We start from the raw sequence: 18,439 nt of genomic DNA on the forward strand, positions 1-18,439 counted from the left end.
GGGTGGATAAAAAACAATGATTTCTTTAAAAAAACACACACAAAAACAGATTTTTTAAATTTAAATAGATCTTTTTGATAAAATGCTTTTTGAGAAAAAAAACTATCTAAAGATAGTTTTAATTAAGATCCATGATGAGATATCTTTGAGCTATAATATAATAGGGATTATAAATTTTAATTCTACACTATGAGAATATATTCATTTAATGTTTAAGAAAAGTTTTAGAAATTAGTTCCAATAATTCATGAATTAGGGACCCAATTTTATGGGGTTCCAGGAGCTTCTGTATAGATTAGTTAGGTAAATCTCTCTATCTACCCAACGGGACTCAGTGCTCAGTCTAGAAGATACCATCAGAGATGCCTAGTTTTGAAGTTCTCAAACTGTGGATTTGTGTCTCCAGAGATAACATGCTTGTTAACAGCAAAAATGTTTTAAAATAAACCAACCAACCAACATATAGAGGTGAGACAAACAGACCTCAACCCTATTGTCCCTCTGCAAATTTGTGTACAGAGTCAATCCCTTACCTCTCTCTAAAAGTGCAAAGTTTCAAAAAGTTCAATGAGTAGAAGATTGTTGGGGGTTGAATAGACCTGGACAAGGAGAAGAAGTCTGGAGATAAATGTGAGAATGGAGGGACAAGCAGTAGAAACAAAAGTGAAACTGTTTGAGCAGCATATTCCAGAAGTCTTGAGGTCTTTCTGAGTGTAGCCTTCATTGATTTGAGATCTACCATATCATTTTCTCACGAGAAGGGAAAACCTATAATGGCAGCAGGCCGTAAAAGAGACCCAGTTTCGGAATATTTTAATGAAGTTCCTCTACCTCTGGGTAAGACAAGCATGTGTGCAAAATGCAAACAGTGCAACAAAGAAATGCAAGGCCTGGTTGCCCAAATGAAAAAACATCATGAGAGTGTTCCTTCTCAGGAGGAAACTGCGTTAAAGATGATGAAAGGAACATGTCTGAACATCCAGGATCTTCAGGTTGGTAAACTTTTTTATTTCATACTTTTTTTCTTAAGGACTGCCTATCTTCCTTCTGGACTATTCTTGTTTGAGCAAAACATATACTTGTTACTCTATGGTACTATCATTTTAGATGCAGTTGTGATAAAAAATAAATAACTGAAATAGACAGATCTCCCTTTTACAATTTCGCCTTTAAAGTAATACTGAAGTGTCAGTGAATGCAATGAGTAACACTAAATGAGCAGTATGGTAATAATAATTAAATACTGCATTGACTTATTTTGTTTAGGAGAATCCATCTTCAACATACAGGATTTTGAAGACTATCCACCTTCAAGATTACCATCATTTTCTATAGTTTCAGAGTTATCTGCCAATGATAGTGTTTCAGTCCCATCACGTATGTCACATAGCCTGTAGTAAAAAGAAAAAAAAATCTCTATCATCCAGAAACAATCACAGATAAGTTTGTGATAAGAACCAGCAGATTACAAAAAGAGGTAATTTATGAAAAAATTGCCCGGTTTGTTTATGCAACAAACTCTCCCTATGATTGAGAACCCACACTTCATTAAAATGGTTCAGTCATTAACACCAGGATACAGTCTACCCAACAGATCAGATGTTGCAGGCAAATTGCTGGATAAAGCGTATGAAAGAGAAATTGAGCAGTGTGCAAAAGGTATAGAGGGTGAAATTGTTAACTTGAGTCTTGATGCGTGGAGCAATGTCCACAATGATCCTGTTGTATGTGCTTGTGTGACAACAGAAAAAGGGAATGTCTTCCTTACAGAAACAATTGATACATCAGGAAATGCACACACAGTAGAATACTTACAAGAAGTAGCAGTAAAAGCTATAACAAACTGTGGGAAAAAAAATAAAATGTCTAGTATGCAGCTTGGTCACAGACAATGCTGCAAATGTATCCAAGATGAGAAGAAATTTAGAAGAGAGGCCCAAGCTAATAACATACAGTTGCAGTGCTCATTTGATGCACCTCCTAGCCAAAGATATCAGTGTTCCAGAAATAAAGGCTAATGTTGTTGAAATTGCAAAATACTTCCGTAACAACCACTTTGCAGCAGCTGCTCTGAAAAAAGTGGGAGGAACCAAGCTAACTCTCCCACAAGACGTGTGATGGAACCCAATAGTGGACTGTTTTGAGCACTATATCAAGAACTGGCCTAATCTGATGACAGTTTGTGAACAAAATTGTGAAAAAATAGATGGCACTGTCACAGTCAAAGTTCTCAACACTGGGTTTAAGAGAAACGTTGAACATATGCTGAGTGATCCTGAAGCCTATTTCTGTAGCCTTGAACAAAATGCAGGGAAATAGCTGTTTTATTGCTGACACTATTGAAATCTGGAAGGAACTGACTGAGATCTTAAAAAGAGAAATATGCGTTGACAGAGTTAAATTACAAGCATTAAAACAACGAATGGGACAAGCACTATCTCCAGCTCATTTTCTTGAAAATATTCTCAATACTCGGTATCAGGGTCAAACCTTAACTGAAGACGACGAGTTGGCTATGACATGGACGTCCAGCAATCATCCTTCCATAATGCCAACTATAATAAACTTCAGAGCTAAAGGTGAACCATTCAAGAAATATATGTTTGCTGATGTTTTAAAGAAAGTCACACCAATGAACTGGTGGAAGTCACTTAAGCACTTGGATTCAGAGACTGTTGAAGTGATAATCTCACTTTTAACAGCAGTAGCTTCTTCTGCCAGTGTAGAAAGATTATTTTCTTCCTTTGGACTAATTCATTCCAAATTGAGAAATCGTTTGGGACCTGAAAAAGCAGGAAAGCTTTTGTTTTCTTTTCCAGATTTTGAACAAACAGGAAAATGAAGGTGAAGACAACTGAGTTAGCTGCAGAAGCCAATATTTTAAGTTTCTTATGTTGATCTGGCTGACATAGTCTATTTAATTTTTGTTTTTTGTTTCATTTAATTTAACTATTTTAGTTAAAAACAATTTTAACAAAAACAAACCTGATTTTAAAAAACTTGAATGTTTAACTAAGTTCAAAAACTCATATGCTTATTTTGTAAAAATATTGTGTTTGCTGTTGAAGAAAAAAATCCAGAATACGTTACGTTGTTGTTTTAGTTAAATAAAACAATTTAAAGTCTGTCTGGTGATGTTCTCCTCCTAATACATCATGGCAAGAAAATCATCCAAATATTAATGATTAACCTGTTGAATTAGAGATAGTTGACCTCACAATGACTTCATAAATATCTGCTTCAATTACCTTTGGTAAATGAAATAACCAAGCAATCATATCATTTTCTGATATAGCTGTAAAACTAGTCTGAAAGGTTTTCAAAATAAATCACTTAAAAATGTATAGTGTGTACCTTCTAAAAATGAAACCTACATCTTTCTCTGAGTTGTGAAGAATATGTATTAAGGTTCTAACAACCAACAAGAATGCACTTTTATGTAGAAATCCATGATTAAATCAAGTCTTCCTGACTAGTGATTTAAATCATGATTTAAATCAAATTGATTTAAATCAAATCCACCATGTTCCCATCTATGCCAGATTTTGTGTGAAACACAGAGCAATCAATTTCCTTGTACCTGTTTCTTCTTCGGTAAAGGGGGCATAATACTATGTATGTCCATCACATGAATTCTGGGAGGTTTCATTATAAAATGCTTTAAGTTTTGTGGGAAGAAGGCATTACAAAAGTGCAAAATATTGTTACTTTGTTTTCCAGCAGCACAAATCCATCTATATCACTGAAACAAAGTAAAATCCAGCATAATTTTTTGAGTACTCAAGTGAGTACCTTCATCCTTTTTATGGATAAAACTTTTGTTTTATTCATTTCTAATCTGAAACACAATTAAGACATTTTGGTTTTATCATCTGTTGTCTCTTTAAAAAATTGCAATTCTCAAATTTTTTTTCTTCGTTTCTTCTATTTCTCATCTTAGTTAAATTTTTCCTTCAGTCATCTCTTGTAATGTTCTTTAATAAAAATGAATGTGTTCAGGCATAACTATAACTTCCGTTCCCAATAGCTGAACAAGCATGACAAAATTCACACTGAGCTGGAATCTGCTTTTTTAATTCCCTGCTGGGAGTCTGCCAGTTGGGGAACGCAGACCAGCAAGTACAGGTCTTAATTACATGAATCCAGAGGCTGCTGCCAATGCTTCTCCATTGAGAAGCATTTGCTTTCTACGGTTCTTCTTGATGAGCCGATCATTCAAACATAATTTATTACTGCTTCATATTATAAGTAATTAAATGAAGAAACACTTTTCACTCAAGGGAATTTTAATAGGTTACTTGCAAAATTGTTATTGCAGGCAACAACTTGTACATAATTTTAGTTCTAAATCTACCAAAAAAAAAAATCAGCAATATAAAAAATGTCAAATTATGCCTTAGAGGCTTTGCTGGCAGAATTCAGTTCTAAATTCTAGAGTGTGGGAAATCTGGTTTTATTTCTCTCTCTCTCTCTCTCTCTCTTTTTTTTTTTTTTTTTTCCATTTTTCTATTTTTTAGAAAACAATTTACAAGTGAAATATTACTACAAAACTTTTTTATAAGGAATTTTTGCAAAACATTTACATTTTTTACCATCAACTATTTCTCTGTTTCAAAATCATTTATGTAGATTTAATACCCTATGCTGCACATCAATTTATGCGGGATGACAATTCAGTGACATGCATTAAAAAACACCACAAGGCATTAAAATGAAGACTTAAATACAAATATTGTTGCAATAAAACAGTTATAAAATTGAAAAATAGGACCTAAACATCATGCTTACCTAAGTTTGACAAATTAACTTTTTCTCCTAAATTACACACTTTTATTACTGCTCTCGTGAAAGAGTGTGATAAATAATGACTTAACACCAATTTCTAATGTAATCGGCAACACATACACAAAACTAACCAAAGAATGTATATTGTAAGAAAAAAAACTATTCTAACACTGGAGTTCTACCATGATAAATACACTTTGCACTGATAATTACAATAAAGCAAAATTTTATAACAGTGGCAAAGGGAATGAACAGTGAAATGCCATTAAACAAGATACTACTGCACATCTGTGTCCTATTACTTACAACAGCTATATCCCACTGAGTCAAATAAAGGACATTGAAATTTACGATCCTTCTAAGACAGAAAAGTGGACTCAGAATGGTATGCAGAACAGACTGTCAAAACGTTTCTAATTCCAGCTGTAAAATGTGCACCTGCTAACATAAGTGAATGTACTTTAGATACTATGAAGCCAATCCAAGGATTTAGATTTTGATACATTTGTAATAGGGACTCATTGTAGATTAAAAATGACTTCAGTTTCTTAACTGCATACATAAAGTATGCATGAAAAAATATGAAATGGCTGTGCAGAATGCTTATAGCTTCAGTTTATAAAAACTGTTAACTTCTAAGAAACATGATTATAACATTAGGAAAGTTTTTCTTTGCATAAAGAAATGTATAGCACTGATTGTGAAGCATAATGATAAAATATATATTTGATGTTTCAGTTCTTATATAACAAAATTAACAATTAGCACTACCTAATGTTCATTTGTATTAAATGTAGTAATCTAATTGATTCTGATGTTTTAAATCCAGATACATCAGCTGAGAGTACTTTAAATAAAATATACAAAAGAATGTACAAAACCCAACTAAAATTTAAAGACTTTGTTACAAGTCTACAAAAGCTTTAAGAAACTTGAAATCTATAACCACAGTGTAAAATTATTTTTCCTTTAATCTCAAAGCTTTTAATGTAAACTGAAAGTATAAAAGACCTTCAGCTTTATATTTCGCTACAAAGGGCTGGCCTAAAGTGTACACAGTGTAAACAATGATTGGTATTTCTTTCTTCAAAAATACATGAAACATCACAAGATTGATAAAGCATTCATATGAGAAGTATGTTTTCTGAGGGAATGCACAAGGTATCTGTTATGTGTCTCATACAAACATTTCCCAAATAAACTGTTCATCTTTAACCAGCAGGAAAAAGAGTAATCCTTCTTGCACTGTACTCCCTTTTTTAATCACAAAAATATTTTGATGTATAAATTTAAAAAAATGGACTGTCATGAGATACCAAATGGCTAAATTTGTAAAACATTCCATTTATGCCTATGGAAAATAATTCAAAATCCTGAGTGTGAAATATTTGGCCATCTTTCCTCCATGTATGCACTGGAGTTTTTACATAAAAAATGCTTAGTTGTTTTATTTCTCCAACAATTATGTTCTATTAAGTTAACAGATATTGGAAATATAATCAAACCTTTTTAATCAATTGCTATATGATAATCAATTGCTTTATTCCTTTTTTGCCCCAGTTTCTCTTGTGGCTGGAGGCTCAAAATTATTGATCATATAAGAAAATGGGTGGTGGATATTCCTTACCAGCCTATGCACTTACAGTTGGAAAGAAAATACGATGATTAATCTTTAGAGGGAGAGAAAGAAAAAATACATTAATTTACAATTACCTTTTTAGTTGTTAAAATGTCATAATTTGTCCTTTTCTTTGGCTGTTTAGTCAAAGTATAAAGAATTCTTCACCTTCACCATAATATAATAATAATTTATATTTACAGAACAGAACTGGAGAATGAGTTACAACACTCATTAAACAATTCAGGTGTCCAATTAACGTCCAAGTATTCCCATAAAATTTCAATATTCATAAGTATGAGTTTTGTGACTCTAGTTAACAAATGGATTCCTGATGCCTTACAATGTAATGAACTGGAATATCAAAACTTAAACACACAAGTTGCCATATTTTATTATTATCCTACATAAAGATATTAATTCTGTAAAATCTTATGTTAATATATTTCTGTAGTTTAATTTTTTTCTAACGTATACATTAAATCTAAATATCTTTTAACTCTCCAAAGAAAGAGAGAAATCTGAGTTCAGTGATTGTCATTTATACACACTACTATAATGTAGTGGTCAAAATTATCTGAGCTGCACCTCAGATCTGCTTTGCAGCATGTATATTCAACTGTTATTTGAATAATTTCTAAACTTGAGAAAAGACGGCCAAAATCAATTTATATATTCCACAGAACTGAGCAAAGAAATAATTACCACTCAATTCTTATGCATTTTTGTTGTGCACCATGGGAAAAGAAGTTCCCATGAAAATATTACAGATTCAGATTATAAACAAAGTACCTCCAAATGACAACACTCCTAACCAAGATCCACCCTGTCATATTGAAATTGTCTGATTTTACAAACACAACAACACACAAATGCTAAAAGAGAGGGGATATTTTCATTTAAAACAATTATATAATATAGAGCCACATAACTAAAAAAGTACAGTATGGAAGCAGTATTCCCCCAACTGTTTATCCAGTATGTCAATTTGCGCTGTTTGTATTTTTGAAAATTTGTCTTGTTGCACCAGTGTACACTTCTCATGCTGACCCTCCAACTTGGAATACTTACAGAAGTCAAGACTGAAAACATGATTTCCTGCTCTGTAATCCACTTTACCAGCCCACTTCCATATCATGAAAGGTATGTAAACTTAAGTGCAGCACTAGGTGTCTGTATAAATGATCCTTTCAGAATTCTTCCATGTTTGTTGAAACATTAGGGGTTGCTGGGTTTGAATCTTGAGAAATGGCTGCAACTGTGACAATTCTTGGAGAGCCAAGAACCTCAGTAACTGAAGAGTCCAGTTCTCCTGAAGTAACAATAGCAAGGGCTGTTCCACCACCTTTCTTGTTCTGATGAGTTTTGACATGTTTGGAGAGATGGTCACTCCGCATAAACCTCTTAGAACATTCGGGGCACTCAAATCTTTTTTCACCTAATTTAAAACAAAAACAAACAAAAATGTCAGTGACATAGATATTTAAAGGTATTTAACTTCTTTCATTCATTCAAACAAGCCTTCCCCCCCACCCCGCACTCAAAAACATTTTAAGTGTTTGGATGTATCTAAAGTTGCAAAATAGATACAAGCTTATCTTCTCTAATGTCTGATTTGCAGACCCATTGAATAAACTACATTTTCCTTTTAAAATGCTTTCAACAGATAAACTTGCAGCCTGTATTTCCTCTGTTGTAATTATTCAGTGCAGGGTCTGAATTTTATTCTTATTCTTCTCAGTAAGAATTCTCTTTCATAAACTTAGAACCTAGCAATGGATAGAAGAACAACATGATTAAAATACTTAATAAGAACTGAGAGGGGACCCAGGTAGCTTCCATACTCCAAGGATCTGTCCCCTGAGGATCGAGGAAAGCCATCCCTCTGAAGAGATTCAGGGATTCCACTAGAGTGTTGGATGGCCAGTTAGGATGATGCTGGCCTGCAGATCATCTTTGCATGGGGTCTTCCGAGCCAGACGTTGGTGAAGTAAGGGATGATGTGTTTCCTGGGCCATCAGACCAGTTATGTGATGACTGACATGATACCTAGCATCTAGAATATTCATTAGATGGACGAATATGTCTTGCCAACCTTAGCTCCTAAGAAAACTTACCAATCCTCTCCTTGGAAGAGTAGACTAGAACCTGAGACATGTTGAAGACTCTTTCGAGGTGGATCAAATTAAAAAAGGGGACTAATTCATTCTTCTTGAGCTAAGAAACAATTCCATGAGAGTAAGTAGCTCCACTGATTACTAAACAACCCTACAAGACTAATGGCTGGCGTACACAGGGGGTTTGACTCTGCAGTGAGTTAACGTGCAATATACAAGTCACACTAATAGTGTGCACACAGGACACCTGTGCCCTCTTTCTATCTGCACTATTGTGTACACATGGCGGGGACTTGCTGCATACTAAGCACGTGGCATTCTCAGAGGGTATCCCATGGTCCTTTGCTTCACTGCTGAGCACTGTGCATTTTGAGTTTTCTTTTGCTGCTCAGTGGAATGCATAGTGGAAGCCAATAGAATTATGTCTTGGAGTCAAATTAAAACAAAAACCCATGATTCTGCTCTCTCCACCCCATACTTCCTCTTTTTCTGGGAGCGTGAGCCCACCATTTTCAAATTGCTGTTGGCCAGCATGGACCCAACAATGATCCATGTTGGCCACTATGCTGGCAACCATGACAGCAGCAGAGGCTCCTCCAGCAGCAGCTGCAGCAGAGGAAGGAGGATTAGGAAGACAAAGACGAAGATGAGTACTACACCAGCAACTCCTATTACAGGCGCTGCTCCTGGAGCAACTTCACTCAGTGCAATGCCACTTGTGGGCTTGGGAAACCAGCATCAATTGGGTGGATGACCAAACATGGTGAAAGTATTTCAGGATGGTGAAGGTGACCTTTTTTGAGATAAGTGCTGAACTAGCCCTGGAGCTACAGTGGCAGCATACCAACATGCAGCACTTTATACTCATCAAGAAGCGGGTCACCTCTGCCATCTCGAAGTAGTCAATCCCCTGAATGTTACCAGTCCATAGCCAACCAGTTCTGCACAGGGAGATTGACTGTTGGAGCCACTGCCATGCAAGTGTGTGGTGCCATGCGAAAGGTACTGTTGTATGGGGTTACAAACCTTGGTAATGCTCAGGAGATTATTGATGGCTTTGCATGCATGGGGTTCCCAAACGGTATTGGGGCAATCAGGGATTCATGTGCCTCCCACACAAGGTTTGGAGTTTATAATCAGATGGGGTAATTCTCCATGATTAAGTATAAGATTTAATCACAGGTATTTTTAGTAGAAGTCATGGACAGGTCACGGACAATAAACAAGAATTCACTGCCAGTGATCTGTCCATGACTTTTACTATAAACACCCCTGACTAAACCTTAGCTGATCCTAGAGTTCTGCTGTCTGGGGTGCTGCTCCTTTGGGGGATCCTGGGAGCCAATGGCTAGCCCCTGCTCTGGAGGCGGGGGCTGACTGCCTCTGGAGGTGCTGCTCTGGCCGCTGCTCAGGCTGCCTCTGCGGCGGCCCTGTCGGAACGCTGCTGCTCAGGCTGCCTCGCCCCGGGGCCGCCCGAGAGGCTGGCTCCGGGGCTGCTCCAGCAGTGGCTGGTGGGGCTGCCAGACCGGCTGACTCTGGGGCCACTCTAGCCAGCTGCTCTGGAGGCCCTGGGGTCAGCCAGCCGCAGAAATACGGAGGTTGTGGAAGGTCATGGAATCTGTGATTTCCACAACCGTGACAGATTTGCAGCCTTATCCATGGTGCTCCAAGGGCTGGTTGACCACCGAGGCAGGTTTATAAACATAAAAGGAGGGTGATTGGGAAAGGTCCACGATGCTAGGCTCTTTTGGAACTCAGCTGGATTTACCTAAATGAATCAAAGACAGTTTGCTGCCAGGATCACTATGGGCATTAATGGTGCAGAGATTGCTCTGGTTATCCTGGAAGAGCTGCCTTATCTTTTGCTGCTGTGGTTAATGATGCCATATAACAGGGGTGGCCAAAGAGAAGGTTACTTACTATAACTGGAGGTTCTTTGAGATGTGTGGTCCCTATCCGGATTCCATTCATAATGGGCACATGGCACCATGCACTGGAACTGTTCATAGCAGTGTCTGTTGATCTGCGTGTGCATCATGCGTTGGCCATGTAGTGCATCTGGCTTTAAGAAGCTGCGCAGGTTGACGCCGCTCCAGTTCTCTCTTACTCAGCAACAGAAAAGCCCGGAGCAGAGGGAAAGGAGGGTGGGACTGGAATCCAGATAGGGACCACACATCTCAAAGAACCTCCAGTAATCCTCGTAGCTCCTTCCTGGCCTCACCAGTACTGGAACACCAATCTCCTTCACCTCTCTGCTCGCCCCAGATCCTCCTCCCCGCTATCCCGGATCTCCTGATGCAAGACCACAGCCAACTTTGACACCCCAACCTGTGCCCTCTTCACGTCATGGTCTGGTATTTGGTTGGGGATCACGTGTAGACCAGGCCTGCTCTGCACCCATCCGCAACATCCTCACTAACAGCAGATGCCAATCCACTCACACCTGTTATTCTGCTAAGTGGCATCGCTTTACTGCCTGGGCACACCACTCTCACATTCCAAGAGACTGTCTCCATTTCTACTCTCCTGGACTACCTTCTCCATCTCTGCCAATCGGGCCTGGTGCACTCTTCTATCTGCGTTCACCTTGTTGCGCTCAGTGCTCTTCTCCTTCCCGTGGATGGCTTCTCTGTCTTTACTCCCCCAGAGACCTCCTGATTCCTCAGGGGCCTCCTCACTCTTTTTCCTCTTGTACAAAGGTCCACCCCGCTTTGGAATCTCAACTTGGTCCTCTCTACTCTTACTAAAGCCCCTTGCTACCTGCTCCCCCATTCACCTCTACATGAAGGTCATCATCTTGGTGGCTATCACTTTTGCTTGCCGTATCAGTGAACTGGTAGCCATAATGGCAGACCCACCATTCACGGTCTTCCACAAGGACAAAGTCTCCTTACGTCTACACCCCAAGTTTCTACCCAAGGTGGCTTCCTCCTTCCACCTCAACCCAAGTATACACCTTTCAGTCTTCTACCCCAAACCTCATGACTCACACATGGAGCATGCTTTCCCTTCCCTCCATGCTAACCACTGCTTGCTACTCTTCCCTGTTTGGAATCCACCTAGGGACCAGCACTCAAAGAAGAACTTACTGACTCACTGAGCTGCATATGACCATCTTCAGAAGTTTGAGAGCCAGAGTGTGCCTGCTGGGGCTCAGGGCTTTAGCCCTGTGGTGGGGTGGTAGGCCTAGGGCTTCTGCCCCACAGGGCACACCTGCTGGGGCTTGGGCTTCAGCCCCGCTCCCACTGAAACCCTGAGCCCTGGCAGGCACCTCCCATGGGGCTGAATCCCTGAGACCTCTCTTCCTGCTGGAACAGGAGCCCCTAGCCCCACCACCCTACTGCAGGGCAGAAGCCCTGAGCTCCCCCAAATAGTCTGGTAGGTGGAGAAAGGGGGAGTGAAGGGCTCCGCAAGATGCACTTTAACTATAAAAGAGCTGCATGCAGCTCATGAGCCACGGTTTGGCCACCCCTGCCATACAGGGTATGTCCACACTACATCTGAGAGTGAGCCTCCAAGCCCAGCTTCACAGACTCATGCTAAAAGGGCCTGTGCTATTGCACTAAAAATAGCTGCGTAGACAGTGCTTCCAGGGCCACAGAGCTCAGGCTCCAGCCTGAGCTGCATCATCTACACAGCTATTTTTAGCGCCCTAGTGCAAGCCCCACTATGAACAGTCAGAACCTCAGAGTTACAAACACCTTGGGAATGGAGGTTGTTCGTAATTCTGGAATGTTTGTAACTGAATGTTATGGTTGTTCTTTCAAAAGTTTGACTTAATACAGCTTTGAAACTTTACTATGCAGAAGAAAAATGCTGCTTTTAACTATCTAAATTTAAATTAAACAAGCACAGAAACAGTTTCTTTACCTTGTCAATTTTTTTTTTTTTTGGGTAATTTACATTTAATACACTACTATACTGTACTGTACATTTTTTAAATTTTTGTCTCTGTTGCCTGATTGCATATTTCCAGTTCCAAATGAGGTGTGTGGTTGACTGATCAGTTCGTAACTCTGAGGTTCTACTGTATCTGGGCTGGAAGGCTCACTCTCAGATGCAGTGTAGACATAACTATAACCTTGCTTCCTACGCGGACAGAATCAGATCCTGAGTCTCAAAGAGATCCTGGCTTTCTGGGGTGAGCTCTTCACTGCCTTCCTTGTGAGCCTCCTCTGATGACTCTTGCTGCTTGTCCTCAGGGGAAGGCTGTAGGGGAGGCAGCAGGGTCCACAACCAATTTGGGTTTGGCAGTGGTGTAATTTAATCAAGTACTGTCCAGCTCCTCAAAAAATGGACAGATTACATTTCCATTGCTTGACCTCTTCCTGGGATCCCTCATTTTAATGTAAATCCTCTTAGCTGTTTGCTCTTGATCTGGCACTGGCTGGTGTCCTGGTTGTGGCCCCTCGTAGACATCTACTTGATAACATCCACAAAAACATTTTTATTTCACAAGAGCTTGCTCCCCAGATAATGATAAGATCTAGCGTCTCAGCACGGCTCTAAGCAACTGCTGGAGGCATGTTGTAAGCCTTCTGGATTGTAGCAATGCTGATATATTCAAATCCGTGAGCAAATGGGCAAATTCTGGCCTCATGACAGTTTTTAAATGCAGGAGGGACATCCAGTCAACTGAGAGCAATGGAGGGTACACAAGTAAACAGACAGATCAGTAATGGATGCCCACAAACAGTGTGGGATACCAGTTGGAGGACTGCTACAGTAGTGCATAGCAGGACTGTGTGCACATGAACAATGCACAACACTAACTCAATCTGCATTAAACATAATTCACTTTGAAAGAGTATTCCAGAGTTTTTGGAGTTACTACATTCTAACAAATTATGCTGTGTGCATGCAGGCATTTTCACATCAAACCAACTAGAGTTACTGTGGATTAAACCCCTGTGTAAAAAAGCCCCAAGGATTTGTCTTGATTAGGAAAATTGGTCAAGTTTAGGTCAGGCTTTTAGCCAATGCATGCTAGTTAACCATGTCCTAAACTCAATCTTTTTCTAATGCAGATGCAGGGAAACAGCTTGAAACTTGACTAACTAGTCAAATTCTAGCCTAGTCTACTACAGAGCTCTGGCAGAAGGGAAAATCAATCCCTATAAACTATAACCTTTTTAAAACAAATTTTAAAACACACTGGATTATTTCAAATGTAATACATTCAGCATATTATTTAGATAGCCTACATAACTACTTTATTTAAAATCACTGTTCACCGATGGCCACCATCATTAAAGGAATGACTCCATCGAATGTAGACAGTTGACTAACCTGTGTGGGTTCTTCTATGTCTTTGCAGCTCATCACTCCGTGTAAATCTTTTGCCACAAAACATCCAGTTACATACAAATGGTCTTTCTCCAGTATGCCAACGAAGGTGTGCCCGGAGATGAGATGTTTTCCCATAAACTTTTCCACATCCTTCGATATGGCAGATATGCTGCTTCTTTTTTCCTGGCTCACTGCTGCCTCTGACAGGATCAAAGTTAAGCAGTTAGGTGATTTTATTTTAAAATATCAGCTAAGGAAAAATGTGAAATTGTAAAATTAAGTTGATTATAATCCTCTTTCTGAATAGAAAATTTACAAGCATGATTTCCTATGGACATGATTAGCAACATGACAGTACTACAAGGAAAAAAGCCCCCAAAATAAGGCAGGCCCCACAAGATGCCTAAAGTTTAACTGACAAACTAACATTACCTTCCTTCTCCTTCTCTACAATTAGGACATGAGCAGGCAACTCTTCTTAATCTCTTGCCAGGTTGTATTTCCTGGTCAGAAGCTTGCTGGGCTTGTTGTAACTGCACTTGTGTGATCTGATCAGGACTAACAGCACCAATTGCTGCATTAGCAATACCTCCTACGGCTACAGTTACAGGAGCTATTGTGGCTTGCTGTACTTTCATGCCTCCATCCTGTCCTTGCTGTTGACCTGTAAAATAAGAAAGTCTTTGTAAATTTTAGTGATCATCTCAGAAAGGTCACAACATAATACTTTATATGCCTTTTGTTCAAGAGAATATCCACTATAGCATGGGTTGGCAACCTTTCAGAAGTGGTGTGCCGAGTCTTCATTTATTCACTCTAATTTAAGGTTTTGCATGCCAGTAATACATTTTAATGTTTTTAGAAGATCTCTTTCTATAAGTCTGTAATATATAACTAAACTATTGTTGTATATAAAGTAAATAAGGTTTTTAAAATGTTTAAGAAACTTCACCTAAAATTAAATTAAAATGCAGAGCCTCCCGGACCGGTGGCCAGGACCTGGGCAGTGTGAGTGCCACTGAAAATCAGCTCGCGTGCTGCCTTCGGCACGCGTGCCATAGGTTGCCTACCCCTGGACTATAGGATGGATGAAAACTGCAGAAAAAATATTAAACCGAGTAAGTTTACTAGTGTGCTTTAGTATACTACAAACAGACTTTATACACAACTTTAGAGAGCCCTGATTAAGGTAATTCATTAGAAAAAGAGTACAGTAAAGACAAATGTGTGCTCTCAACAGGAAATAACTAGTTTTACAGGCATCTTCTTTTTTTATAGAATGAAGAGATATATCAGTAGAAGATATGAAACAAAGCAATTACACAGAATTCATTTTCTACTGTTGATGCTTTTCCCTAGAATAACCTTGGAAACCATATTTCTATTTAAAACTCTCACACATTTATTTTTAAAGTTATTTTATGGAATTAACCTCCTATTTTTTCAAGCAACTGAGTCAAAAACTTCATTTATACATAAAAAATGCAGTATCTCGATGTATTCCATTAGGATTTCTTCAAAACAAATTTATATTGAAGGAACATTAACGCTGTAAAGTCAAGCATGTAAAAGGTATGAAATACCAGAATTAAGATTGCCCGTGCAATCTTAAATCTGCCCCAATGTATGGCTGAATTTAAATAATCTTTAATTACATACTCAGATAGTAATTATATTCTGATGGAATTATGAAATTATGGCACTTCCTAATTTTTTAGTGCTTGATTTTGCAACCTGAGCATTATACTTTTAATGATTTTACTTAATTAAATTACCCAAGTTTTTAAAAATGAAAACTAAAAAAAAAAAAAAAAAGAAATTCCATCATATGCAACTGTAATGACGGCCTTTCTCCAACGACCACACAGAGATAGTCAGCATAGTTTGAATTCCAGACCTTAAGATCCACAGTGCAAACTTCTACCATTAAAGGTAAAGGAATAACTGGTAGCAGCAACCATATGGCAGAAAGTTACACAAATAAATGCTAGAAAACAGTGAAATGTTCAATATCAGGATTCCAGGATTTTGTCCCTGACTCTTCTGTAGCATGCAAGGTCTTGGAAAAAAATTTTGAAGGAGAAAGTAGTTAAGGACATTGACGTCAATGGTAAATGGGACAAAATACAACATGGTTTTACAAAAGGTAGATCGTGCCAAACCAACCTGATCTCCTTGGAGAAAGTAACAGATTTTTTTAGACAAAGGAAACACAGTGGATCTAATTTACCTAGATTTCAGTAAGGTGTTTGATACCGTGCCACATAGGGAATTATTAGTTAAATTGGAAAAGATGGGGATCAATATGAAAATTGAAACGTGGATAAGGAATTGGTTAAAGGGGAGACTACAACAGGTCATACTGAAAGGTGAACTGTCAGGCTGGAGGGAGGTTACCAGTGGAGTTCCTCAAGGATCAGTTATGGGACCAATCTTATTTAATCTTTTTATTACTGACCTCAGCACAAAAAGTGGGAGTGTGCTAATAAAGTTTGCGGATGATACAAAGCTGGGAGGTATTGCCAATTTAGAGAAGGACCAGGAAATCATACAGGAAGATTTGGATGACCTTGTAAACTGGAGTAATAGTAATAGGATGAAATTTAATAGTGAGAAGTGTAAGGTTATGCATTTAGGGATTAATAACAAGAATTTTAGTTATAAGCTGGGGACGCATCAATTAGAAGTAATGGAGGAGGAGAAGGCCCTTGGAGTATTGGTTGATCATAGGATGACTATGAGCCGCCAATGTGATATGGCCGTGAAAAAAGCTAATGCGGTCTTGGGATGCATCAGGCGAGGTATTTCCAGTAGAGATAAGGAGGTTTTAGTACCGTTATACAAGGCACTGGTGAGACCTTATCTGAAATACTGTGTGCAGTTCTGGTCTCCTATGTTTAAGAAGGATGAATTCAAACTGGAACAGGTACAGAGAAGGGCTACTAGGATGATCCGAGGAATGGAAAGCCTGTCTTATGAAAGGAGACTCAAGGAGCTTGGCTTGTTTAGCCTAACTAAAAGAAGGTTGAGGGGAGATATGACTGCTCTCTATAAATATATCAGAGGAATAAATACCGGAGAGAGAGAGGAATTATTTAAGCTCAGTACCAATGTGGACACAAGAACAAATGGATATAAACTGGCCACCAGGAAGTTTAGACTTGAAATTAGACGAAGGTTTCTAACCATCAGAGGAGTGAAGTTTTGGAATAGCCTTCCAAGGGAAGCAATGGGGGCAAAAGATCCATCTGGCTTTAAGATTAAACTCGATAAGTTTATGGAGGAGATGGTATGATGGGATAACATGATTTTGGTAATTAATTGATCTTTAAATATTCATTGTAAATAGGCCTAATGGCCTGTGATGGGATGTTAGATGGGGTGGGATCTGAGTTACTACAGAAAATTCTTTTCTGGGTATCTGGCTGGTGAATCTTGCCCATATGCTCAAGGTTTAGCTGATTGCCATATTTGGGGTCGGGAAGGAATTTTCCTCCAGGGCAGACTGGAAAAGGCCCTGGAGGTTTTTCACCTTCCTCTGTAGCATGGAGCACGGGTCACTTGCTGGAGGATTCTCTGCTCCTTGAAGTCTTTAAATCACGATTTGAGGACTTCAATAGCTAAGACATAGGTGAGAGGTTTATTGCAGGAGCGAGTAGGTGAGACTCTGTGGCCTGTGTTGTGCAGGAGGTCGGACTAGATGATCATAATGGTCCCTTCTGACCTTAGTATTTATGAATCTTCTCTAAAGGTGTTAGAGTAGTGGTTACAGATAGCAGAGCCAATCACATAGACTTCACATGTTCAAAGTGAAATCCACTGAGGCTTAGTGGATGACAGATCTGCCATAACAAATGGAGGTTCTAGTCCCAGCTCTGCTAGAAACTACCTTGCACAGTCTCTATGACAGGAATGGGAAGATTTATCTTTCTGCTTCTTACTTTTTTGTTACCTCTCTTATCATTAGCCTAGTTATCTGAGAGTAAATAGGGAACATGTCATCTTCTGGATTTTTAATTCTGACTATTAAAGCTGGTAGACAGTCCTTTTCCTTGGGACGGGGGAGAGATCATAGGTGAAGGTGAGACTTTAACCTTTCCCTCAGAAATCTATTCAAATTCTTTGAGGGTGTCAACAAATGTGGACCAGGGTGATCCAGCTGACAGTGTATGTGGACTTTCAGAAAGTCTCTGACAAGGCCCTATACCCAAGGATCTTAAGCAAAGTAAGCAGTCATCGGATAAGAAGGAAGGTCTTCATGGATCAGGAACTGATTAAAAGATAGGAAACAAAAGGTAGGAATAAATGGTCCATTTTCATAAGGCAAAGAGGTAAATAGCGGGGTTTATCAAGGATCTGTACTGGGACCGGTAGCTGTTCAACATATTCATAAATGATCTGGAAAAGGTGGTGAAAAGTGAGGTGGCACAGTTTGCAAATGATATTAAATTACTCAAGACAGTAAAGTCCAAAGCTGACTGAGAAGCGTTACAAAGGTAATATTATAAGATCTCATGAAACTGAGTGACTAGGCAACAGAATGGCAGATGAAAATCAAATGGTGATAAGCGCAAAATAATGCACACCGGAAGAAATACTCCCAACTATAAATACAAATAATGAGTTCTAA

The 18,439-nt window shown here is 38.8% G+C and overlaps 1 protein-coding gene across 1 annotated transcript in view; it reads right to left on the minus strand.

Annotated features, from left to right (window-relative positions):
* Positions 1-3,387: 3,387 nt before the first annotated feature.
* The window catches only part of SP4 (Sp4 transcription factor), a 50,997-nt gene continuing 35,945 nt past the window's right edge, over positions 3,388-18,439 (minus strand). Inside the window, exons 4-6 of the mRNA XM_073333750.2 lie at positions 14,242-14,473; positions 13,810-14,009; positions 3,388-7,841 (exon numbers count right to left, since the gene is read on the minus strand). Coding sequence (XP_073189851.1) covers positions 7,594-7,841; positions 13,810-14,009; positions 14,242-14,473 — 680 coding nt within the window. The 3' untranslated portion in view covers positions 3,388-7,593. The remainder of the gene's footprint in view (positions 7,842-13,809; positions 14,010-14,241; positions 14,474-18,439) is intronic.

This window comes from Lepidochelys kempii, chromosome 2, assembly GCF_965140285.1.
Source record: "Lepidochelys kempii isolate rLepKem1 chromosome 2, rLepKem1.hap1, whole genome shotgun sequence".
NCBI classification, from domain to species: Eukaryota; Metazoa; Chordata; order Testudines; family Cheloniidae; genus Lepidochelys; species Lepidochelys kempii.